The sequence below is a fragment of the Pan paniscus genome, chromosome 4, assembly GCF_029289425.2.
Source record: "Pan paniscus chromosome 4, NHGRI_mPanPan1-v2.0_pri, whole genome shotgun sequence".
NCBI classification, from domain to species: domain Eukaryota; kingdom Metazoa; phylum Chordata; class Mammalia; order Primates; family Hominidae; genus Pan; species Pan paniscus.
Window position 1 is genome coordinate 108,397,976 of NC_073253.2, and position 26,193 is coordinate 108,424,168.

The following is a 26,193-nucleotide window of genomic DNA, read 5'->3' on the forward strand; positions in this document are numbered from 1 at the left end:
ATGGATGACGATATATCATCGTCATGAAAACTGCTTAGCAGAAATAGTGATAAAAGAGGCAGAGGAGCTTCCCTTGCTCAGCATTTGATGGACTAAGAGGCAGCAGAGTTACAGAAACATTTCTGTAGCCAGAATTTAAATCCTGAGGAACCTGTTCACCTCTCACTTCTCTCCACTGCTCTCAATCCCTTCCAGTCACTGTGCATTTAATCTCATTTACATAATAATAAAATACTCCTCAGTGATGGAACAAGTAGCCTAGCTTGCGTCCTTGTCTACTACATTCAGCTTCGATTAATTTCCTGTCAGCAGAGGAACTTTAATTTCATCTTCAACAAGGTTTTCTTAGTGCCAAGAGCCATATGTGCTTTCCAGCGTTGCAGGTTTGCATCTCCAGTGAGAGCAGGACTTCTCACCCGCTACCTCCCCTGTCCCTCCCTAAATCAGCTAAGCTTCCAATGGCATAACCCAGGGCAGGGACAAAAGGCTTTCAACGATAAACTGAACATTGTACTAAGCCTAACTCCATACTGAAACAGAAGTACTCAACAAAGAAGTCTGACAAATAATCTGGTATCAATCATGGTAGGGCCTGCACCTCAACAACAGCTGGATCAGTATTTACGTAACTTCCTGGGGGTTACCTTGGAGCTCCAGAAACAAGATTGGAGGCAACAAGGTTGTTGAATGCTTTATCACAGCCTTAGAGGGATACTTTCAGGAAAATACTCCTGTGAACTACTATTCTTAGTGACAACCTGAAACATCAAATAACCTCCACTCCAGGTCAAGCACACAAAAAATAAGCGGGAACAAAGGCAAGGATCAAGGTTGAATGAGGGGCACATCTAGTGGAAGCTTTCCTAAACAAAGATGCTGTAACCAGCCACAGACACTCTTTCCATGAAGTTAGGCCTTTCTCATCCATGATCCTACATACTTAAGGAAAAGGAGAAGTCCACAAAAATTACAGGATCTCAAAGGCATTTCTATCAATAAATGAAAGAGCTTCATATTTCTCTGGAACAAACCAAGAACAGAACACTGTTCCTCTCAGACCTGCAGCACATCTACAAACTCTTGCTGTTAGCCTCTGTTCCCAACCTCAGAGAGTGTGTGCGTGTGTTCATGTTGTATGAACATGTACAGATGTAGTGGACATGCTCATGCAGGTCACCAGTTCCAGATCTTAGTGTGACTGTAGGATAAAATTCTGTCTCTGACCTGGATCTCATCAATGCTGTGACTCCTATGTTCCCATGTTGCTTGTTCCTCCTCTTTTGTTTTCCATATTCCGTTCTCTAGGGCTACAAATTACTGTGAAACATTTCCACTTACACACTCAATGAGCTCTCACTTTCCCTTATTCCTCTACTCCTTCTTTCTTCTTTGATGTCCTTACAGGTCAACAGGCCACTACCACCACCTGGGCTGACAAGAAACTACAAAGTCCAATGAACAATGAAGATGTTCAAGGGTTTATATAGAGAAAGGCACACCATCAATAAAAACCACCAAAAGACCACCCTTCAGCATCCCTACTGACTGATATCAACTGCCTAAAAGATGTAATCCTGGCCAACCAGCAGCCCTCGCTGCTGCTCTGCCTATGGAATGGCCATTCTTTTGTTTCTCTAATAAACGTGCTTACACACACACACACACACACACACACACACACGACCCTGTGGGGCTGCCCAGGATACCAGATGGAGAGGGAGAGCTTGCTCTCTGGTATTGCACCATCCTTCCCCTGCCTCTAACTGAGAAGCCTGCCTGGAGGATACCTGCATGAACAAGAGGCAACATGAAGCCTGGTGATTCAGTCAGATGGAATAGAGCTTGTAGCTAAAGGAAAAAAAGACTCGATGTATATTTGGAGCTCAAGCACTGATTTAGGAGAAGTAACAAGAATATATTAGAGGAAAAAAACCTCTTTTAGCTAAGGGCAAAGGTATTTAGTTTACATTCCTATATTTTTCCGTAAGTTTTAAAAAAATAGCATACAATGTAGTACTATAATGTAACACTTCCTCTACACATATCAGACATTTCTTAAATGAGACTCTGCTGGGTGCTATAGGGGAGGTGATTACAACACATTTTGAAGGTAACTGCGGTCACAGCTTCCAGTGGACTGAAAGAATCCCAGACTTCTCTTCTGGAGAACAAGAAACAGGGATACAAGTGGGAAGGTAGGGAGAAGAAGAGATACTAGGATGGCATCCTGGGGATTCTTTCCCCAGTGAAAAGAGAATACCAGAAAATAATTACCAAAACAGACTCCTAGCCGGTGGATGTATCAATGACGGAGAAGCCGCTGCTCAAGGTTCATCTCTACAAATCAACATCCTCTCATTAAACATACTTCACTCATTTGTGCACACTCATTGTATCCAGCCAAAGAGGCTGAAACACTGATCTCAAAGCTTAGTGAAAATCCACTGAGCATTTCCAAGCTGCGGCGCAGGGAAAAGCAGAGCAAATCCCACAGGGCAACAACACAGGAGGAAACAAGCCATCACCTGCAAAAGCCGAAAGAACCAACACAGCACCCTTGTTTTTTTTTTTTTTTTTTTTTTTTTGAGACGAAGCCTTGCTCTGTCACCCAGGCTGGAGTGCAGTGGTGTGATCTCTGCTCACTGCAAGCTCCGCCTCCTGGGTTCCCGCCATTCTCCTGCCTCAGCCTCCTGAGTAGCTGGGACTACAGGTGCCCACCACCACACCCGGCTCATTTTTTTGTATTTTTTTTAGTAGAGACGGTGTTTCACCATGTTAGCCAGGATGGTCTCAATCTCCTGACCTTGTGATCCGCCTGCCTCGGCCTCCCAAAGTGCTGGGATTACAGGCGTGAGCCACCGCGCCCGGCCAACACCCTTGTTCAACAGCACCCATCCAACTGCTCATGAGTCAACCCTGGGAATGTGGCACTTTAGTGCAGGGAATGTGGCACTTTAGTGCGGGGAATGTGGCACTTTAGTGCAGGAAAAGTGGAAGATGAGCAGGTGGCGCCCAGGGCAGACAAAGCCATTCTGTGCACCATTGCTGGCCTTCCTGTCCTGGTGACCTCCCACACAGGCAGGAGCAGCTTGTTAAAGTGAGGCCCACTTCTGTCACCACACTCTAGTTCTTTACTGACCTGTTGCCTCTCATCACCTTGAGTTTTCATGACCTGGGACAACACTTTTTTTTTTTTTCCTTTGAGATGGAGTCTCGCTCTGTCACCCAGGCTGGAGTGTGGTGGGGTGATCTCAGCTCACTACAACCTCTGCCTCCCGGGTTCAACTGATTCTCATGCCTCAGCCTCCCAAGTAGCTGGGATTACAGGGGTGTGCCACCATGCTCAGCTAATTTTTTTATTTTTAGTAAAGATGGGGTTTCACCATGTTGGCCAGGCCAGTCTCGAACCCCTGACCTCAAATGATTCGCCTGCCTCAGCCTCCCAAAGTGCTGGATTACAGGCATGAGGCACTGCGCCCAGCCCTGGGAGAGCACTTTTTAACCCAGGATGGTGTGTGGTTTCAGGTGTTCTGTTTAATAAGGACACAGGCTAGGCCAAGCTCAACACTGCACCTCTACGTACAAGTCACCTAGGAGTACGTGTTCCTGTAAGGCCCCATTCAGGAAGGTAACACAATGACAACAACCAAACAGGGAAAAGAGGTTCTCTTCTATAATTACTACTTAACATTTGCATAAGTTTTCCAATTTTTAAGTTAAAAATTTAAGTACGGTATAGACTTTCAAAAAATTGATACAAGACCCACCCATTTTTTTGTAATTTCCCTAACACATTTTTTTTTCTGAATACTGTTAATTTCTCCCCATTATTTTCTTATATACATGATGCTCCATCCACCAGGACCACCATGTGGTATAACAAATACTCCTGTGGCACCAAGCCTCTGGTTTGCCTCCATCCATGCACATGGTAGGATTATGCTCCTCCTGCTTGAAGCTAAATATGGCCATGCCACTTATTTTGGCCAATAAGATATAAATGAATATACACCATTTTGCCTAGAAGCCTTTAAGAGCTCCTGTTGGGCTTGCCACATTCCCTTTCCCAGGCCATGGCCACTAACGACATTCCAGATGGTAGAGGCCCTCGGCTTGGAAGCCTGGGTAGGGACAATATAGCACAGTCTCCTGCCAGGCCCAGTGAGCTCCCAATAGAAAATAAGAAATCAATCTTTGATATCTTAGGCCACTGAAAATTTGAAACTATTTGTTTTCACTGCATAGCTTGACACCATCATTTTGTAGATAAGAAAACAGACTCAATGTGAAGCAACTGATTTATTTCCTGTAACCCAGGTAACAAATACCCCTCTGATTCCTGTTCTTGCCATCAAGGCATTGAAGCTGTTGCAGCCGCAATCTTCTCTCCTCTATGTCTTCCTCCCCCAGCTCCCTGACCTGTGAGTTTATATCCTCTTCACCATTTACCTAAGGATCTTGGGTGGTGCCTTGGTCTCAGACCCTGAAACGCCTCTGTGAACTCTAGGAAGCATGAATGTTAGGCCTTCTGATACCAAAGAGAGCTAGGAAAGCCCAAAGAGCTCTCTCTTCAACCCCCAGAGAGGATAAAAACAGAAAAAGAGACACAAGGGGGTGTAAAACAGGGAATTCAAAGTCTCTCTAGCTTCCAACAAGCCAGCTTTAGCTTCCAAAGTCAATTATTCAGTGATAATTTACTTAGCAGCCTCTGGGACCAAAGGCAGTTTCTTCTACTACAACTTGTAAGTTAGAGACTATTTTCTTCTCTCTACTGGACAGAGACACCCCATACAATTTCAGCTGAACAAAATAAAAATTGGTCTCAAATAATACGGTACTGCTTTTTTTTCTGTCATTACAGGTAATTGCATCCAAGGTTCTTCCTCCTCCCAGCCCATATTCAATTTTTGACTGAAGGTACAGTACCACAAAGCCAGAAAGCCTGGGGTTGCAGTGTCTTGCCTGCCATAAATTTCTGGAGGCCATTATCATTAGGAGTCTAGATTTGTCTCACAACTACAGACTTTCAGTTTGAAAGGAAAAGAAAAAAATGATTGACATTGGATATGACGAAATTTTGTTTTTCCCAAATTTCATCTGGTGCTAAATACATACCCGGAGTTTCTTCTTGAGATCTTAGCTTTCCTATCATGATGATGAAGCAAATTAAACATTCATATAAATACTTGTGTCTAGTCACATAAATTGGTGAAATTGCCTATATGCAAAAATGTGTAATAAAAACAAGCAACATCGTCATTTCAACCACTGAGAATAAAATCCTTTAGGCTCATCCCTGCTATGGTGCAATCCAGGGATAAAGCCCTGAGTCAGCCTTGAGACAGTCTGGCCTGAGAACTTGAGCCCCTGTTGGAAAAACCCTGTGCAATGTGGTGATGCTAAGCAGCTTTATGGTTTTGTTAATGTTCTTCACCGGGTTTTATCTTACTCCACCGAGACCACTGATCTTTAATCATCGCATTAGTGTCAGCTGTCAAACCTAAGAGCATTATGAACTAGGTTCTTGGAAAATGCAATGCCATCATTAATTTGTTAACCCTCTCAACCATCCTGTGAAGGGGGTTAGTACCACTCTCTTTTAAAATATGCTAACAAGAGATGTTACCCTTTCAAGGTCACACAGGATTTGTCACAACTAACACTGTTCGGGGTATTTCCACCCTCACTCTAAGTTCTTGCCCAGGTTCGCTCGCTAAGGGGAAAGTGGACCAGCTAAACAAAGAGGCACCAGCACAAAAGGAAATGCCATTAAGGAGCAAAGGAGCTAGAGGAGTTTACCAAAGAGAAGCATAAACGAATAGGAGAGGAATGGAATGAGGCGCCCCTAACAAAAATACATGCCGACTACATCTCAGAAAAGTTATCTCAGAAAACAAGAGAAAAAGAAAAAACTCTTTCCATTTCACTTAAGGAAAACTGTGTGTGTTCTCTTCCTGAATGCCAAGAGGTAGAAAATTCAGGAGACTTGTTTTCCAAAGATAAAGAGCTTACGAAGTATTCCACATTACCGCTCACCTATTTTAAAGGGGTTCATAAGCTTGTTTGACATATCTCCTTCTGAAGTACTTAAAAATGCAGTTAATTTAAAATAATTGTTGGTACTAAATAAATAGCATATATGCTGAAAGCATCAAATCAGGACTATATCTGATCTTAGCCAGTTTCCCACAGGCTCAGTCCCCACTGGGCTGTAGAATATTGATGCATGTCTGTGCCCGTATTCAATTTGGGAAGATAGGGGTGTGCTGTTTTCAGCCAGTAAGTTTATGGCAATTTATTATACAGCAATAGAAAATTAATACAGAAGCACTTTGTCTTCCCCATCACATTGGTATTGGGCTCTTCCCTTCATATCACTATTTTCAAAACTCTACCTACAGGTTGATGTCATGAGCATAAATAAGACACCTTCTTTTATTCAACCAGTTATAGTGTCACCATTAATAATTATTCAACAGATGTTGCAGCTCTCTTGGTAATGTCTGTTGAACATAACCACCATTTACATTTTACATTTTAATCATGGCACTATAATATTTAGAGAGCTGGTAAAACTTAATAGAGCCACACAGCATAAGTTTACACATGAATTTGCTCTTCTACAATCTGGTAAAGCCTCAAACATGAATCTTTTACCAAGGCATATAACACCAAAAGTGCAGCACAGTCATTTCATTGTTCTTATATTTTTCTTGCATAAATTTCATGTTTTTAAAGATATAAGTCTGACTTTTTTTTCACATTCTCTTTCCTAGGTTCCAGTATATGAACTGGGAAGAAAACTCCAGTGAGAAGAGCAGAGAGTAATTTTTAAATCTATTTTACATAAGAATGCAAATAAGAGAGTCAATAAATGGTTGATGTGACCATTATCATCAAGGGTAAAATCAGTCATCAAAAGCTATTACATGAGGATGGCTTGACCACAGGTAAGTAAAAAAAGAGCTGAATCAATCCTTGACTTAGAGAAAAAATTTTCCATTATCCTCTTACCATCCTCTGTAAAAGCTGTCTTTGTAGGCTTAAATTTTAATAAATACCTTCCTGGTCACTTTTTAAAATCCAAGACTACTGTACATGCCAGCTTCCAATTAAATGCATTCACAATTTTCTTTTTTAAAACAAATTCTCATCAATAAGAATTGCTAATGATGGCTGGCTTTGGGTGGGTATAAATTAGAAAACATAGTCACCACCATTTTGTTGTTGTTTTTAAATATAAAAATAACTATTTTCTCTTAAAAAAAAAAACACTGTAAAACAAAAAAAGCGCTGAAAAAGTTTCAGTTTGGAGACCACCACTGAAACATTCTAATGCTTTCCAGTTTTTTCTATCACTATTTTATTACTTTTATAATCAGAAGGAAAATATTTTAAGTAACATTTTCATCTAAGTAAAAACTGAAGATTTTTTTATTTCAGTATGAGATAAATACTATGAAAATAGTATTAACATCCTATAGTGGGAAAAGGCACTGGTGGCCTTGCTGAGCTACTCATTTATCTTTGGGTAATCAAGTTAATCTCCTTCAGATGCCCATCAAATGTGAAAGTGGATGATCTTAAATACAGAGAATCCTTTCCCTCTACTCAAGCAGTCTTTGATTATGAGACATGAAAGTTTCCAAAAATTTTCCATAGGTCATTCTGGAAAGATGGCTATAGCAGCCATCTTTCCAGATATTAATTTAATACCAGCCTGGTATTAAAATTTCTCTGAATTCCCACATAAAAATAAACAAAGCACTTACACAGTAAAGCCCAAAGCTTGGAGACAAGGTGTGCTATTGAACAACAAAATACAAGCAGGTAAGAACAAACCAACATCATCCATAAGATCTGAGTGGCAACAGCTTGGGGAGAATCAGAGGAAAACAAGGCTGATGTATCTGAGAACTGGAAAACCCCTAAAAAACCAAAAGGAATTCACAGGAAAGTAAGGATGCCAAATTGGAGAATAGTAGCTAAAACTAGGAGGGGTTTTGCCTGACCAAAGAGTCAGTGCAAGGGGCCCACAGCAAGATTTGAAGAGGCTAACCTAGGCTAGTCCCTGTGAACTTTGGAGACTGCCCTCAGGGCTGCCTTCCAGGAAGAGAAACTGCTGGGAGTGGAAACAAAATTGAACAGGATGGGAATAATAGAGACAAAGGAAAGAAAAGGTCCAGATAAAAGCAGGTAAAAGGAACAGAGCCAGACAGTGACAGAAAGCAGGCTGCCATTTTTGACAAGAAAACAACAGAAGGCTAGGTTCTAAACACTTTAGAAAGCCATTTTAAACCCTGCCTCCTGAAAGTTCAAGGAAATTATTTTTCACATGAAAATGAAAAACAGAAAAATACTGACGTCAAATCCCATACAAAGTTATACAAAACAAGGGCAGAACATCCTTATAAACCATAAAAGCATGCCACAACACAGAACAAAAACAAAATCCCCCAAACAAAAACACTCCAGATAATAGCCTACTATTTCAAAATAAACTAAAAGACATGAGACAGAAAAGAACGTTAGGAATTAGAAAAATTCAGAAGTGAGAAGAGTTAGAAATAAAATGAAAATGCATTTCAGTAATGATGACTACACTGGAAGGCAAAAAAGAAAGGCTAAAAACAACACATAATACTCCAAGAGAAAAGGAAAAGAAAAAATTAAATTAAAAAAGATTTAAAATATTTAAGATAGTAACAGATAAAGATAGGCAAAGATGATGTAACATACAAATGATAGAAGTCCTTGAAAAATCAAAGCAAAGGAAGAAAATTAATATTAACAAGATAATTAAAAGGCCAGGCACAAGGGCTCATGCCTGTAATCCCAGCACTTTAGAAGGCCAAGGCAAGAGGATCACTTGAGCTCAGGAGTTCAAGATCAGCCTGGACAACATGGCGAAACCCCATCTCTACAGAAAATACAAAAAATTAACTGGTAGTCCCAGCTACTTGGGAGGCTGCGGTGTGAGGAATGCTTGAGCCTGGGAAGTTGAGGCTGCAGTGAGTCATGATCGTGCCACCGCACTCCAGCTTGGGTGACAGAGCAAGACTCTGCCTCAAGAAAAACAAAAAGGTAGCCATTCGGAAGGAATCCCTCGGTAGGCACCTTGGACTTCGTAGCTTCTGAAACTGGGAGAAATAAGTGTTGTTTAAGCCACAAATCTATGGCATTTGTTACAGCAGCCAGAGCAGACCAAGACAGAGTATTTGCTGATAAAGCTGTAATTTGTTTTGTGGGAATTTCTGTACTCATGTTTTATCTTAAGATTAAATATTTAAAACAAAAAACAAAAGCAAACTAAAAACCTTTCCAGATCCCTTACCTGTGCCTTGGCCAATTTCTTTTCCAGAAGGTCCCGTTCCCTCTCTGTTTGCTGGAGACGTTTATTAAGTTCCACTATATCTCCCTTTAGTGATGCCAGGGCTGCCGAATGGAGCTGTGGTGACAGAAAGGAGGAGATTAGAGTATTGTAGCAGAGATGTATTTCCTTCCCTTCATTCCCGCAACTAGTATAACCAAATAAAAAGCCTATCATCCAAAAAGCAACACTTTTGAGAATGAAGGTAAGTGTTATGAGTTTTGGGGACAACAGGCATAAGTCAGGTGTGCTACCAGCAAGCTGGGTTATATGGTCACCCTAAATATTATGTGTGGGACATGGGACCTAATTTTGCATGGTATAATCAGGCCAGAGAACAAAACTTCTCTTTCCAATGGCTTTCCCCAAGCTACTCAGTGAGGATGAGCCTGACAGCTGAAGTGGAGCTGCCTGATTCTAATTATGAGAGTCAAGAAAATGCAGAACCATATTAATTTTCACCTTTGGAAAATATGAAAGCTGAATAGGGCAATTTGGATTTTTGGAATCCAGTCATCTAAATTGCTGCATATATGACAGGCAGACAGGCACTGAGCATTAAGGGGAAAAAAGCAGCAGAGCTCATTTTTTAGATGGTCTCCTTGTACAGTTGACCCATTTATTTTCTTGTTGGGTCTTCCCTCCTCTTTGCCTCCCCACTTCCCCCGAAAGGCTGTACTGGCCAGACAGATGCTTATGTGCTAGCAGGCCCTCTTTCAGGAGCAGCACCAGAACTCTGACAAATGACGCTGTGAAAAGACAAACCAAGGATCAACTGAGGTATCTTTCTGCAGCCATTTCTCTGGGTTAACTGGAGTTAGAAAGAATGTTCTTCAAAAGATTAACAGGAGGCCCCACGTACATCCAGAATCTCAATCTGTTCAACTTCCAAGTTCTAAAGACTGGACTTTGGCTGCACACACACCTACCACACACGTGCCTTCTGTGATTTTCAGGCCGACGGATGGAACTATTTTTAAGACCCGTTCAACACCCTGGTCCCAAAGCAACACCCTGAAACGTCCTTTGAAACCTTGAAACTTTCCATTCCAGGTGGAGCTCAGACCATCCCCTCACTGAATTCCATACTACATTTGGGTGAACAACTAGAATTAGAACAAACCATCCCCTGGCTTTCTAGGCTTTTTGTAGTCTTTGCCAAGAAGGATTTCAAGTAAGAAGTGAGCAAATACATTTGATCTTTAAAGATGGACACAGGACGATGGTACATAACTCAACTTTGAAGATTCTCATTTGAGGCTCAGAAAAATGTGCTTTTCTGCAACCTGCCCTCCACACACAGCATGTTGGCTGGCAGGCTTCAGGGTGAGGGTGGGATGGGTGTTGAGTGAGGGAGAAGCAGATATAAGGCAGAGTGTGGGGTTTCAAAGCAGTTGTTTTTGTTAGACTCTAATAGCAGTAAATGTGACTTCACTTAATCGCATCGGAGCAGCAAACCAACAGATCAATAGCCGATTTGAAATCAGGAATGCTTAAAATTAAAAAAAGAAAATGTCAGGCAATCTGGCAGTATTTGACTTCTGATGTAGGGCTAGGGTGGCTTGGAAAAGGTCACTGTGGGTTTCAGATACAATGTTTTGTGTGACGACTTCTCAGTACAAATACCACAGTGTTCCCGTTGTATAGTCTTGTTGAGATTGTTTTGTTTGGTGGAAGGGGAACGAATTCAACTCCCTTTGACGGTTGGTTGCCCCCTCAGCCTTTGAACTGTCAGTCTGAGGATTTTTCTTCAGCATCTGACACTGTGGCATGTTACACTATTATACCAACTCTTGAGAAAGGATTTGCCACCTCACCTCCGGCGAGAAGGATAAAATACGTGAGAGCTGACATGTTCTTGAAGAAATTGAGGAGTGGGGATAAGGATCCCAGCTCTGTTAGCCTAGACTTGCTTCCTTCCTCATTATATCTCCCTTCCTACTTCTGGGGAAAAGGGCTGCTTGAAGGGGTTGGGGGAGGCCTGGAGGGAAAAGCTGAGAGAATGCTGCATGCTCCCCCACAGACTCCATGAACTGGGCCAGATGGAGACACACACAGAGTACTTACTTCCATCACAGACTTGGAAGAGGGGTCCAGGATGGGTCACTATCATGAGGGAGAGCACCGGGCTTAGAGTGATAATACCTTCTGGCCTACCAGCTCTCCAGATTTCCAGGAAGAGCTGTCAGATGCCCAAGGGGGCAGGTCCCTTCACTTCTCTGGATGGAAGGTGCCTATGTATGAGGTGAGAACAGATTCCTTGAGAATCTCATGAATGCAATGGGCCGTTCTACTAGGGCAGAGATGAGTTTGGGATGCATGCATATTTCCCACCCAATTATGGTGATGACACACTCTGGAATCTATCTATGGGCCACTCAATAAGAAACATCTGGACTTGATGTCAGCTCTGTGACCCCACATCAGTTTCAGAGACTGTCTCATGTGTCATCATCACAGATGTCTGAGTGGGGAAAAGAACCTTGGTACTGATGTCCCCCACTCCATAACTGCAGGTTAGGATCTGGAATCCAGAGACTGACTTGCTTACTCAAGGTCTCACAGTCAGCTGAGCACCAGGGCCAAGGCCACAGCACTCTTTTCTGGCTCTATGGTATTGTACATGACAGAGTTTTCAGTTTGTTACTTGGATGAAAATTTTACTTAACATATCTTCTCTGATTATAAAAGTAATAAAATTGCAACAGAAAAATAAACCAGAAAGAGCATTCTCATGTTTTAGTGATGGGCTTTGGGTGGTTTTAAGCTTTTTTTTGTTTGGGTACTTTTTGTTTAATGAGCATTTTTTCCTGAGTTATTTCTGTATTAAAGACACAATAAAATAAAGTGACTGTTTTCTGCATATGCAGGCTATAGCGTAAATATTGTACAGGGTTATTTTGCTTCCTTGCTGCAGTCTGTCCACCAACTCTTCTGACAGAAGGAAAACCTGTAACAATGAGGTAGAATAAAATATGTCTTTTACTGTTACTGACAATTACTCCGCAGAGGCTACAACTAGAGAGAGCAGAAGTTGGAGTGGGGGAAGCCACCAACCAGCCATAAGCCACACTGCCTAGAATTGGCTGACAGACCACTCCTTGACCTCCTGGACGGAGTAGGTGAGGAGAGGAGTGGACTTCCCACCACAAGTTTGAGTGCTGGACACTCAATCTCTGTGCGTTTGAGTTCAATGGCACTCCCTGTCCCACTGCATCATCAACTCAAGTCATCAAAAGCTGACATAACCTCCCTTCTTTTGGGGTTTCACCAGTCTCTGGCTTATTGGTGGCATTCCTGCAAATTCAAAAGCTAGAGTGTTTGTGAGTGATGCTACACGAAGGAATTTGTGTAGTTGTGTGTCGGCAAGCATGAAAAAATTAGTTTAGAGGTCCTTCTAGGCAGTTAAAACTTTTTTACTGAAATATAATATTTATACATATTTATGGGGTACATGTGATATTTTGATGCATGCATACAATGTGTAATGATCAAATCAGGATATTTAAAATAACCATCACCACAAACATTTTTCATTTCTTTGTGCTAGGAACATTTCAAATCTCTTCTAGCTATTCTGAAATATACATTATTGCCAGCTATAGTAACCCTACTGTGCTACAGTAGGAGTTATTTCTTCTAACTGCATGTTTTTACCCATTAACCAACCTCTCTCTTCATCCCTCCCCCACTATCCTCACATTCTTCCCCACCTCTGGTATCTATCATTCTATTCTCTATCTCTGTGAGATCAACTTTTTTAGCTCCCAGTATGAGTAAGATCATGTGATATTTGTCTTTCTGTGCCTGGCTTATTTCACTTAACATAATGACCTCCAGTTCTGTCCACATTGCTGCAAATGACAGGATTTCATTCTTTATTATGGCTGAATAATATTCCACTGTGCATATGTACCACACTCTCTATATCCATTCATCTGCTGATGCACACTTAGGTCGATTCCGTATCTTGGCTATTGTAAACAGTGCTGCAATAAACATGGGGATACAGGTGTTCCTGGAATAAGCCAATTTTCTTTCCTTTGAACAAATACCCAAGTAGTGGGATTGGATCATATGGTAGTTCTATTTTAAGGGTTTTTTTAGGAACCTCCACACTGTTTTCCATAATGGTTGTCCTAATTTACATTCCCACCAACAGTGTATAAGAGTGCCTCCGGGTGATTTTTAAAAGGACTACCAGTGGGTTTAAATCTTGGAAAGATAAATGTACTAAAGCAACCAAAATTGTCAAGTATGTATAAATGGGAAATTATATTTATGCCAATTTTGGGGATCCCTTTAATCATATTCTGGTTTCTGAAATGGCCTCTAACTTGAGTGAGAGATTCAGACATATGAACTATGAAGTATGATGAAAAGAAAATGTTCCATGAACCAAAGAGAAAGAAAATACATGCTGTTTAGAGTCTGTGCTAGTGTCTTCCTCAACACATATTTCTCTTCACACTCAGGAGTCAGATGCTGATTTTTAGCTGGTCATATTGCTGCTCAGCGAAAATATTCCAGTTCCCATCCTTCAGTGTAGTTTGCGCTAGGTATAGCCATGTGACAAAGCTCTGGCCAGTGCGATGTAAGCAGAAATACTGTGTGAGAGGTATGGGAAAATCTTTTTGAGAGGCCACATCCTTTTTCCTTTCATCCATCCTTGCTGTTTGGTATCTTATGTGATGGATGGAGCTCTTGCAGCCATCTTGTGCTACAAAGCTGAGACTCTAGGGAGCAGAAAGGTGCCTCGGTCCCTAGCAACTTTGTGGAGCCACCCTACCAGTTTTGGACCACCTAACCCCAGACTTCTGTTACAGAACTCCAAGAAATAAACCTCTGTTATACAAAGCGCTATGAAGTTGAGAGTTTCTGGCAAATGAAGCTGATCTAATCCTAATTCACAGAATCAGATAAGGCTGGGTTCAAATCTTATCTATGCCACTTGTTGGTGGACTGTCTTTGCATAATTTAATCCCTTTTGTTGTAGGGCTGTGTCAAGACAAATGATGGCATCCAGAAAGTGACTAGCATGGTGGCTGGAACCAGGTAAGCACCCAACAAATGGGTTTGTTTGAAGTCAACAACCTTCTCAGGCAGACCAAGCCCCATCAGAGGTGCTAGGGACACTCAGACTAGGAAAACAGTCCTGTCCTGGAGAAGCGTATCACCTGGTGGATAGCACAGGACTAAGAAGCCAATAGCTGCGTTGCCAGATTCTGCTGAAATCCTAAGGCTTAAGGAGCTGACAGCCAGGGCTCTTAGTTCTCTGTGAAATTTTAACATGAGGCCTAAACGAGGTTGGATAGAACCCTGACACTTTGTATACAAATCTGGATCTAGTGCATGAAGGATATAGATCCACACATTCCTCACATTTCTGGAGATAAAAGGCCCTAATTCCCTAGGCTGTTTTGAGCCCTGCTTCACATTCATTTTACAGTGTGTATCCAAACGAAACTAAACCACCTGGACATTTGGCTGCAAGCTAACTGTCAAAATGGTTATTTTTGGATAAAACATAACTTGAGTAAAATAATTTCACTGTTCAACTGACTCTAAGGACAAGCCCTCTTAGCCTCTGAGAGGAAAGGTGTCCAGCCCCGCTGAGCCCAGGTAAGAAGTGAGCAGTGCCCTCATGACAGACTCTCCCAGGGGTATCTCCTTTGCTAAGTGAATAGATGTTTATTCCGTTACATATCTGCTGTGTGACAAAAGGCTTCACACTTCATAAGGTGCCCTTGAACTCTGCAGTCCAATGACTCTGATGAGAGCCCCTCCAGGAGTGTCACTGCGTATTTCTGGTTATTAGGTGCTTCTGCATTTTGTTAACCCTGGCAATAAACACAGGAGACATGCCTACACTACCCAGTGCACACACCACTCTCCAGGCACCATCTCCTCTGACCTTCATCACGCCAGGACTCTGTGGCCTAAGGGCAAGCTATGCTTCCCAATTTGCTGAGGGACAATTATTTTTCCCATGAAACACAGTTGGTAAAAAGGAATATGATTTGAATAAAATGGTGGAGAGCCTAGATTCATCTTTGTGGGACTTCAGTCTGTGCTTTGAACAGCACGGTCTTCAAAGGGCCCAAAGGCACCTGCAACCACAGCTGAGGCAGAGGAATGAGTTCATCCCCACAGGCCCTATCTAGATACAGGCACCTCATGCTGCTGAGGCACCTCATGGTGCTGAGGGCTGGGCCAGTCTTCCCGGCTTTGTTGGGAAGTGAGTTCATCTCGGGTAAACTGTGCTTGTTCTCTTTCTCCTTAACTTGGTCTGGCTACTTGAAGTGCTAGTTTAACACTCACTGCCAGCGTGCATCTATTGCCTTCCCACTGAGTAATGACAGGAGCTACAGTGGTCCCCCACTTAATGGAGGGAGGTCTGCTCCAAGACCTGCAGTGGACGCCTGAAACCTCAGTTGGTACTGAACTCTATATACACTATGTTTTTTCCTATACATACAAAGCTATGATAAAGTTTAATTCATAGTCAGAGATTCAAAATAATTAATAGAACAGACCAATTATTAACAATATGCCAGCATTGCTACTCTTATGCTTCGGGCCATTATGATGTAAAATAAGGATGACTTGAACACAAGCACTGTGATGCCATGGCATTTGATGTGATAACCCAGCTGGCTAATGGGTGGGGAGCACAGACAGTGCAGATATGCTGGACAAAGGAAGGAGCCCTTCCCCAGGTCGGACAAAGCAGCCCAGCACGCAAATGCATCAGCCTACTCAAAACAGCTTGCAATTTCAAACCTGCCAATTGTTTATTTTTGGAATTTTCCACTTAACATTTTCAGACTGCAGTTGACTGCAAGTAAATGACACTATGGGTAAGGGGGGACTACTGTACTATTCTGTCTTTCTAGCTGAGCCACTTGCTTTCCAGATACAAAGTATGCACAATTTTTGCTTATGTTTTAGTGATGACGATGGGTAGTGCCAACTTCTCTCATCCAGTGACAATGGGTAGTGCCAACTTCTCTCATTAAAGGACACTTAATTTCACTGAATACATATTTTTGGCAGGTTCCACACTGCATGCTTCATACACTTTACCTGTTCCATCAGCTGCAGAGGAAAGGCAGTGTCAAATCCCAATGCCTAAATCTGGGAATATTCTTGAGAATTCCAGGCCACCAGGCAGTAATAATGAAAGTAATAATATTAATAGTTACCGTTTGCTGAATATATTTATTGGTATCAGGGGCTTGGGCTAGGCACATTACATGCCATATCTTATTTAACCATCACCACAATGCTGTGAGATATATGTTATTACCTCCTTCTGGCAAACGAGGAAACCAAGGCACAGAAGAGGGGTAGAAAATCAGCCGAAGTGAAGAAAACTAATAAATATTAGGTTGGTGCAAAAGTAATTGCAATGGCAAAAACTGCAATTACTTTTGCGCCAACCTAACAGTACCGGAGATAATAACACACAAGGACCCTATGCTCAAATCTTCTCCACTATGTGCATCACTGGCACCTCCAACTCAACATACCACGGCTCTCCCTTGCCCGAGGGATGCGTAAACCTGCTTGTGTCCATGTATGTGTGTGTGGAGGGGTGGATGTGGGGCGGGGGTGAGGTGTGTGCACAGGCAGGGCTGGAGACATGGGAGAAGCAGGGTCAGGGTTTTCGTGATGGCAGCACCCATGTGATTTTGGGTGGGAGCAAGAAGGGTGGCAGGGCAAGTCCTCCAATGCTGTGATGAAGCTTGGGGCTCAGCTTGGTATAAATGTGGGTGATTCTCTTTGTCCTTTCTGTGCTTTTTTGTCCTCTGTAGAAGGGTTTGTATCGGATTACCTCTAAGATTCTTCTGGTTTTAAACTTGTAAGCATGCTTGCCTGGCATGTTCACCTGTCCAGGCACCTGAGTTCTGCACTATGGGCTTTGTATACTTTATTTGCCCACTGGTCCCAGAAAAATCTGCTGAAGCTCAAATATTTAAGGAAGCTTCACTCTATACAGAACTGTTCACCCAAGATCTTTTCCCTAAAAATGGAATGAGTTTTCAGAATCACACATCGTCTTACCACTGGCAAGGGAATTTGAGAACATCTAGTCCAATTCCTTCATTGTAGAGAAATGAAACTGAGACTCAGAGAGGTTCAAGGTTCATCAAATTCAGATTTCCTGGTTCCCTGTCCAGAGGCTACCTCTCTCCCAATGGCAATCCAAGAGCTCGTGGGTAGTCAATAAAATATGTATGTCCCAGCTATCCTTGGAGACGGCAAGAAACATCTGCACATGAAAAAGCCTCATTCAGCTTCCCATCCAAGACTCCACACCCAGGTGTTCTAATTCAGATACATACAGAACAAAATGCCTGGCAAAAGGGTAGCGTTCCCTGCTAGATGGATACCATCAGGCCTGTTCAGTGACTTCTAGGACTGGAACATTCCTCTTTACTACCGGAATTCCAGCTAGGGGCACCTGCTATGTAGTATTTCAAGAAATGCTGCTCATAGTCTTGAAAGTTAAAACTCATTAAATATAATCTAAATTATAAATTAAAGATGTCTCACTGCATGGAAATCACTTTTGTGTGCCCTAGATCAACTCAGAAAGCAGCAGCTTTTCATCTTTCCTTTTACCTGATAATTTCATTGAGAGGTCAGTGGCCCCTGAATTATTTCTTAAACCTCAGCTGAAATTCAGTTGCTCAAAACAGCATTCAAAGGCTCCTTCAACACCGCAGCAGTGGGACACCATTTATACAAGAAAGATTAACCCTACCCAAGGATGACTGATATAGGGAACAGTGCCAGATCACAAAGCAGGCCCAGGTACTCACTGTGAAAGCTGTCATACTGGTCCCTAGGACCCACTTAAAGCCACACCTCCCCTTCTTCAAATAAATGGTTAGGAAATGGTTCCCAAGGGGGAGAGGTGTCTGAGACTGACAATCAGCTTTAAAGATGACCCACAATCCCATCCCATCTGTAAACATATGCTCCCCTGAAAATATGTCCCATCATAATTTTTACTGGCTAACACAACTGCTTGCTATGTGCTAGATCGCTATACTCAGCACATAACATGCATTTTTCTCAACTATTCTTCACATAGCTTTATGAGATGGGTAGTGCTGTTATCTCCAATTTAAAGAGGTAGGAATTGAGACTTAGAGGTTAAGTAACTTGTCAAGCTAGTAAGTAACACAGCCAGAATGAAAGCCCAGGTCTGTCTAACCCCAGGGTCTTGTTCATAACTACCAAGTCCCCTGCTTTGCAACAGAATATCATAGCACTTCTGAGATCCTTGCAAATACCCATGAAACTGTTGAGAAGAAAGATCTCAGAGGGTTATTCTGTTAAGAGAAGAAAGCAGAATTAGCACAATTAGCATGGGGGATAGACAGGTATTCATTCTTTAAAACTTTAAACATTTTGAGAAATAGAAGACCATTCAGCTGGTATCAGACCCAGGAAGGAATCCGTGAAAAATTAATCTCCAGCTATTCCTACATTCTATGTGGGAAAGTTAAAGAGGACAAAATTGTAGTATAGGTAAAACAAGCCCTTACAAACACCTAACTTTGCTGCTTAAAGACTACAGAAAAGGAAAGGTTATTACCTTCAACTGTTGTGATCTTTAAAAATTAAAAATCTAAACAGAAGAATATTTTATATATTTTGTAAAAATTTCCTATACAAATATTGTAAGACAACAGTAGCTATTAAAAATAAGTTAGTATTTTCCACTAAAAAATCCTAACGTGTAGTAATATTTATTTTCAAGGGAAACGAAAATTATGTGGTTATACAAGGGTTTTTGGAAAGAAACACAGACAAAATAAAGACACTGCACTAAGCTGGCTGCACCAACTTAAATTTCAAGGGGGCTGCATCCTAATGACACATCATGGAGGAGATGAAGATGTAACAATTAAATCCAGCTAATCAGGGGACATGAATATTTCAGTGCACGCTAAATACTGATGTGATCCCCCAGGCGGAAACTCCCACAGAGAATTCTATGAACATGAATAAAAGGGTTCTCTGACAAGGTCTGCATTGTTCATAAATTTTTATATTGATCCAATTTAGCAGGTATTGAATTCCCCATTCTAGAGAAACCAAGTACCTTTAATGGTGAAACAGTCAATAAACTCCACAGATCAGGAAAGGCCAAAGTATTTTTACAGCAATGGTTGAAGTGCTTTGAAGAGACCCTAGATTTTAATGGATTAAGGACAATACTTTTTGTTTGGGAAAGCAAATGGAGGTTTAGATTTATATGTGTGTGTGTGTGTGTGTGTGTGTGTGTGTGTGTGTCTACACATACCCATACACACAGACATGCAATTACCAACATATACACATACAGAGTATATATAAAACTCAAGGCACATGCTTCCAGACTTCTAATTAAAGTGTAAGAGTTATCCAAGATGTCAGCTATTTAGATATTCAATACAATCATTTTTAAATGCATTCCCATCTTTTAAAAGATACTTTAATATGCATTATTTCATTTAAAGAAAATCAGTTTTAAAATGCTTGATGCCATGGCATACTCCGTTTCAGGGAAGGCCCAGGCAGGCCCTGGCTTGTCTTGCCTCACCACAGGGCTGCTGACGGATGGGCCATTTACCGCTTGCTGGTACATCTAATCCAAAGCACCAGGAGAGGAGAGAGGAGACACATTTCAAATCTGCTTCGTGTTCCCTCTCTGATGGGGCCCTGCTGACTGCTTCAGAGAACAGTGTGTTTAGATAGAAAGAAGGAATGGCTTTTAGGTCTGAATCTTCTTTCCTTTCCAATCACTCTAACCCAGCCAACAATAGTCCCAACTCGGATCACTTTGTTCCCAGAAAATGAAGAAAATGGGAAAGAGATTAGGTAGAAAGAAAACAACATGAAAAAAAGTTTCATGGTTAAGGACATAGGCTTTGTCAAAATGCAAAAACAAAATACCCTGGACTTGAGTATTAGTTCAGCTTTGGGTAACTCATTTAACTTTTCTAAGCCTCAGTCTACTCATCTTTAAAATGGGAACAACACCCACTCATTCTAGTTGAGAAGATTAGATGAAATATTTCAGGCAAATCACTTAACCACAACATCAGCTGGCAGACTGTTAGCCACAAGGGTTGTTGCAATCTTTTTTTTTTTTTTTCCCCTGAGACATGGTCTCACTCTGTCACCCAGGTTAGAATGCAGTAGCAAGAACACAACTCACTGCAGCCTCGAACTCCCAGGCTCAAGTCATCTTCCCACCTCAGCCTCTCCAGTGGTTGGGACCACAGTCGGGCACCACCACGTCCAACTAATTTTGTTGTTGTTGTTGTAGAGATGGGGTATCACCATGTTGCCCAGGCTGGTCTCAAACTCCTGGGCTCAAGTGATTCTCCCACCTTAGCCTCTCAAAGTGCTGGGATTACAAGCTAGAGCCACTGTGCCTTGGTCCACTGCCACCTTACTGACCACAATTATCATATGCCACCCCTTCTGCCTGCTAAAAAGTGTCAAAATAAAATCAGGCTTTGAAAACAGTGGTACGTTACTATCCTATCTCATTTTCACAAGTCCTGATTAAGCAATCAGAACGATTCAACACATTGGAGCCTAGATCACATTAATCAGAGTAATCTAGACTCTGCCTTTCAACATGTGTAATTGAATCAGCTGCTCCCTGCACCCGGGCTGGGCCAGCAGGTAAGCAGGCAAACACATTCATCCTAAACAGCCTGGAAACTGGAGTAGCCTCATGCCCGCTTTGCACCCTCTGCCTCCTGGGTCCTCATATCATTCAGGTAAGAGACAGTCGAGAACCAAGCGGGACATACATAATGACCCCAAAATCAATTTCCATAAAAACGCATCTCAATAGTACAAAAGAGAGGACCAAGGAAGTTATTGTAAGCAAGGACACACACAAAGGTCATTTATTCATGATAGAAAAATAATCAAAAATAATAAGTTTTTGAATAAAATGTGTGGCAGGAATAGAATAATCCTAAGTTGTCACCAAAACAGAGAAATATATAATTAACTTAGCAATCATTATTTCCCACATGTATGACTCATTTCCTAAGTTCTATCATGTTGATTTCCAATTGTCCCCCACAGATCACCTATTCTCCCCCATCCACTTTCTCTTTCCTCCTTTTTTTTTCCGTAACCCTTAGTATGACCTGACATCATATCCTAACATTTTTTTTTTTATTGACTCACTGCCCCCATAAAATTATGAGTTCCAAGAAGGCAGGGATGTCAAGAGGGTGGGGAAATAGCTCATGAACAAGAAGAACTGTAGCTGGCACATGGTAGAATTTCACGCAGTATTTGTTGAATGGGTAAAGTTAGCAAATTAGAAAATACAGATAAAGGAACATTATCCTTACCTCTTCCCACCACCACTATGAGATGATATCACCTGCAAATATCTGTCAGACATTTCTGTACGTGTAACTACACTTAAGATAGTTTATGCAAAACAATTTTTAAAATAGTACTATTTTTCGCCAAAATATCTAACTAGAAAGAAGTCCAAAAATACATGTACCAAAATGTTAACAGCATCCCCAGGTAATCTCTGTGTAGTGTGATTACAGATGATTTTCTTTCTTAGGTTTATTGTATTTTTTCTATAATAAACATATATTAGTATTATACAACTTTTAAGTGTTTTCTTGACCCTATTTACAAAGTCTTATGAAGAATACAAATAAATAGGTAATCCTTGCTCTCAACAAGCTCCCAGTGTATTCAGAGAGATAAACCAAGGATTTTCCAAATCTAGGAGTTGGAAAGATCATTAACTGTCCTCTTATCCAACAGTCCAGCCAGTGCCAGAATCCTGGCTACAGTGTTGCCTGCAGGTGGTCACTATGTCTATGTGCTAAAAAGCTCAGCAACTCCTCAGACAGCCAAGCCTGCTCACTGTTGGATAGCTACTGGCATTTGCAAATTTTACCTTACATAGCAACTCTGAAATTGCCTCCTTGCAACTTGTCCCATTGGTCTAGTTCCATAAGTAGGATAAAATTAGCTCTCTTTTATACTCCAAACTCTCCAAGTAATTCACTCTATCAGTAAGATCCTTCCTAAATCATCAAACCTCCAGAACAATCCTTGATCGCCCAGGGGCCCCTAGGATGTCAATGTTCCTTTTGGTAAATGGTAGCCAGGACCAAGCACAGTACTCCAGATGAATTCTGCCTAGCTCATTCTTATGTGTCGATCACTTTACAAGAGTTTTCATAGAATTCTCACAGTAAACCGAGATAGGTGCTACAATGAACTCATTTCACAGATAAGGAAACTGAGGCACAGTCAGTTTTCTAGTACTTGAAACCATAAACTTCCAAGCTGACCTGTCACATTTACCACGGGTATCCAGGGTCACACATTTTGAGATCCCATATCTGGTGTGGGCTAAGGGAGAGAGCCTGAGGACTCAAGACTGCAGACTTGGATGCTGCTCAGCACCAGATGGTTTATAGCAGTGCTGCTCAAATTGGAAAGGCCATTGTTACCAGAGGGAGTTTCAGTGGGATCCCCATGCTTGCTCTGACAGTGCCTGGCACCAGAGGTAAGAAGCTCCCCTGTATAGGTAAAGGGCAGGCTGAACTCTGTAGCCAAAAAGGCGCTGTTCTATCCAAAAAGACCTTGTTCCTGCAAGTAAGCCATGAACCTACCAAAGCTGGTGCACCTCCTGCACCCCACCCCATCTGCCAACACTAGCCTGGCCAGGGCCTGTGAGTGTTTTGCAATCCCTTGCCAAATCAAAGATGTCAGAATTGCAGATAAAAGCTACAACACAGTGCAAGTCAACCACAGACCAGAATGAAATCTGGTGGTTTGAGTCTAGCTTGACAGCGCTCCAGCTCTTTTCCTGTAAGGAGCTGCTTCTCCCTCAAAAGCAGCCTGTCCTCCTACTTTGTCTCTAGAAACCACAACATACTAGTAATTCGGACAGGTATGCAACAGCTCAACATTATCTTAATATAAAAAGCCTCCCTGTTTCTTCCCCCTACCTACAAGAAACACCAACGTTTTATCACATATTGTCTTGCCAGTTCTCTTACAAACTGACTTATTCCTTTTTTGTCCCCTTAATTTCATGGGCTAATTCTGAAATTAATAAAGTATGGCAGGGGTAGTGGCATTACTGGCTGCAGATGGGATAGCTAAGGACAATGCAAGGTCTCCTACATCGGCACTCACCTCTACCCTTCTGCCGTTACAGGGACTCTGTGACACCCTTGAAAGAGAAAGCAGCAGGAAGAATAAAGAGGAGGCCACCGTGATGGGCTGATGAAAGAAATGTTTCCTTGGGGTTTACGTTTATTGGTTGTTTCTGACTTTCTCTGGATGGTAGGAGCCCCCAACCCAACGGCACCGTCTTCCAACCTGTAACCACCCAAAAAATCCATATTAGGTTCCAGACCTAATGGTAATAGAAACAGCTTGGTTGCTGAGAGAGGTGGCGAGCTTTTGGGTAATCACAAATAGCACACAGCTTCCTAGAAGTAAGGCTTCTTTCATCATACATTTTTGGGAATGACATTGCTTTCTGCCCCCAAAATATACATTCATTTGCAAGCTAAATTTCTCCTGTGCTTATTAAGAGGGGTGGGAGGGGGCGGGGAATGAAGGCTGCATATTTTCCCAAGCTCATGAAGCCCAGCCTAATCATTACTTCAAACATGCACAGCAAAAGAAGTGACATCTAATCCTGATTTTCTTGTCATGTCTACCATTCCCCCACCTCCTTGTAGACATAGCACTAGGATGCAAACAGAAAAATTCCCTAAAGCTGCCTTATTTTGTTTCCTGAAAGCAGAAAGGCAGTGAGCAAAGAAACTATGAAAGACTCCTAGGCTGTTTAGGAATGACACATTTCCAACCTAGATAAAAATATCAAAAGAAAGTCTAAGTCTGGCAGTGACTAGAAATACTTCCATTTTTACAATACAAAAACTAAAATTTACCCAAACTCTTAAAGTTAAGCCCCACTACTAAAGAAGTTTACACTGACCATCATTAGGCATGGGACCAAGTACAGCGGTAGAAAAAATGTTGAGTAAGCTTTTGCCTGATATTCAGATGGAGTGTCCTAAGAGTCCTGCATGAGCTACCCTGTGAGGTCAAAATTCTGAAATGCTAATCTTGGAACAGCATGGGTGATAATACAGTTTAAATGCAAACATCACTCTGAGATGGATAAACAGGACTATAAGATCCGAAGACTCTGAGTCTTCATAATAGAGTTTAAATGCAAACATCACTTGAGATGGATAAACAGGACTATAAGATCCCAAGACTCTGTGAGTCTTCCCATTACCCTCAATACAGGGCATCATTTATTTAAAAAAAAAAAACCAAAAAACCAAAAAAACAAAGCTTAGTTTTGGGCTCTCAGAAAAATATCACAAATTTGAAATGGGATGATTTTGCTCAGAGGTAAGGAGAACAGAGGCAAATTAGCACTAGCTGCCAAGCATATGATGAACTCTTAGACTGCAGGGACTCAACAGGGTATGCAGCAAGAGATAATGGGTTTACATTTCAGCATGAGGGATTCAGGCTTGCTCTAAATGTCTTTCCTGACAGTGAAGCTTGTTATGTCTTACAAGGTACAGCGATGGCTGTGGAATTACTCTCCCGGAAAACCTTTCCAGACAGGGGTGAGTCTCATCTCTCTGGGATAATGTGGGTGCAGCCCTGCCTGGGAGTTTGGTCGGCAGCCTCTCAAGGTTCATTCCAGTCTGATGATTCTCTCATTTTACACCAATAGATGCGCTGGGGCAAAAAAGGTGAGTCAACACACACAGAACAATTATGGAGGGCATTTCTTTTCATGTGGCAAAGAAAAACAGTGGTTATTCCAAAGGAAGCACAGGAACCTCAAAGCTAGCTTTTTGTTTTATTTTCTTAAATCCTGGCAATTGTGACTCATAACACAGAGCAACATTTACAGAAGTGTGAAATTTGCGCACTTCATTCCCTGATGTGCTTCAGCCTGGGAGCTATGGCATTTACACACCTGCAGGGCTGAGGGCTACCCGGAAAAGTGACTTAAATAGAACTGGAAATTTATTTAAAGTGATTGATACATAAAGGAACAGCTTCCTCATCCCCAAAATAACAGGCTAGAGTGAAAAAGGGAAAGAGAATCACCACTTTAAATTTTAACTTCAACAGACTGAAACTCTCTAGACTTTTAAAACAGTTTTTTTCTGGGGCAGAGAAACATGACCTACAACCACCACCTTCCCCTTTCAATAACCATCTTTATTTTATTTTTGAGACAGGGTCTCTCTGTCACCCACGCTGGAGTGCAGTGGCATCATCAAGGCTCACTGCAGCCTTGACCTTATAGGCTCAAGCAATTCTCCCACCTCAGCTTCCCAAGTAGCAGGGACTACAGGTGTGTGCCACCATGCCCGACTAATTTTTAAATTTTTGCAGAGTTAAGGTCTTGTTATGTTGCCCAGACTGGTCCTGAACTCCTAGGCTTAAGCAATCCTCCTACCACAGCCTCTCAAAGTGCTGGGATTACAGGAATGACCCACCGCACCCAGTCAATACCATCCTTAAAAGAAACCAAAATTATTCAAAAATTGCCTGCAGTCTCATGATTTTAAACATTAACAACTGAACCTATCTCATTTCAGATATCACATTTTTGGGAGGCAACAGTTTTATGTCCGTGAAGAAAAAGTGCAAACATGGCAAATCATTTCCTAGGGAAACACACAGGCTTTGAGTATCCTTATAAAGCAACAAAGTTATGCTGGATTTTCTTATATACCTAGTGCAATACTAAACCAAGGGCA

The 26,193-nt window shown here is 41.8% G+C and overlaps 1 protein-coding gene across 3 annotated transcripts in view; it reads right to left on the bottom strand.

Annotated features, from left to right (window-relative positions):
* The window catches only part of MCC (MCC regulator of WNT signaling pathway), a 469,040-nt gene that overhangs the window by 123,555 nt on the left and 319,292 nt on the right, over window positions 1-26,193 (bottom strand). For all 3 annotated transcript variants that reach the window (XM_034960341.3, XM_063604592.1, XM_003826730.5), the window contains one exon: window positions 9,335-9,448. In XM_034960341.3, the coding sequence (XP_034816232.2) occupies window positions 9,335-9,448 (114 nt within the window). The remainder of the gene's footprint in view (window positions 1-9,334; window positions 9,449-26,193) is intronic.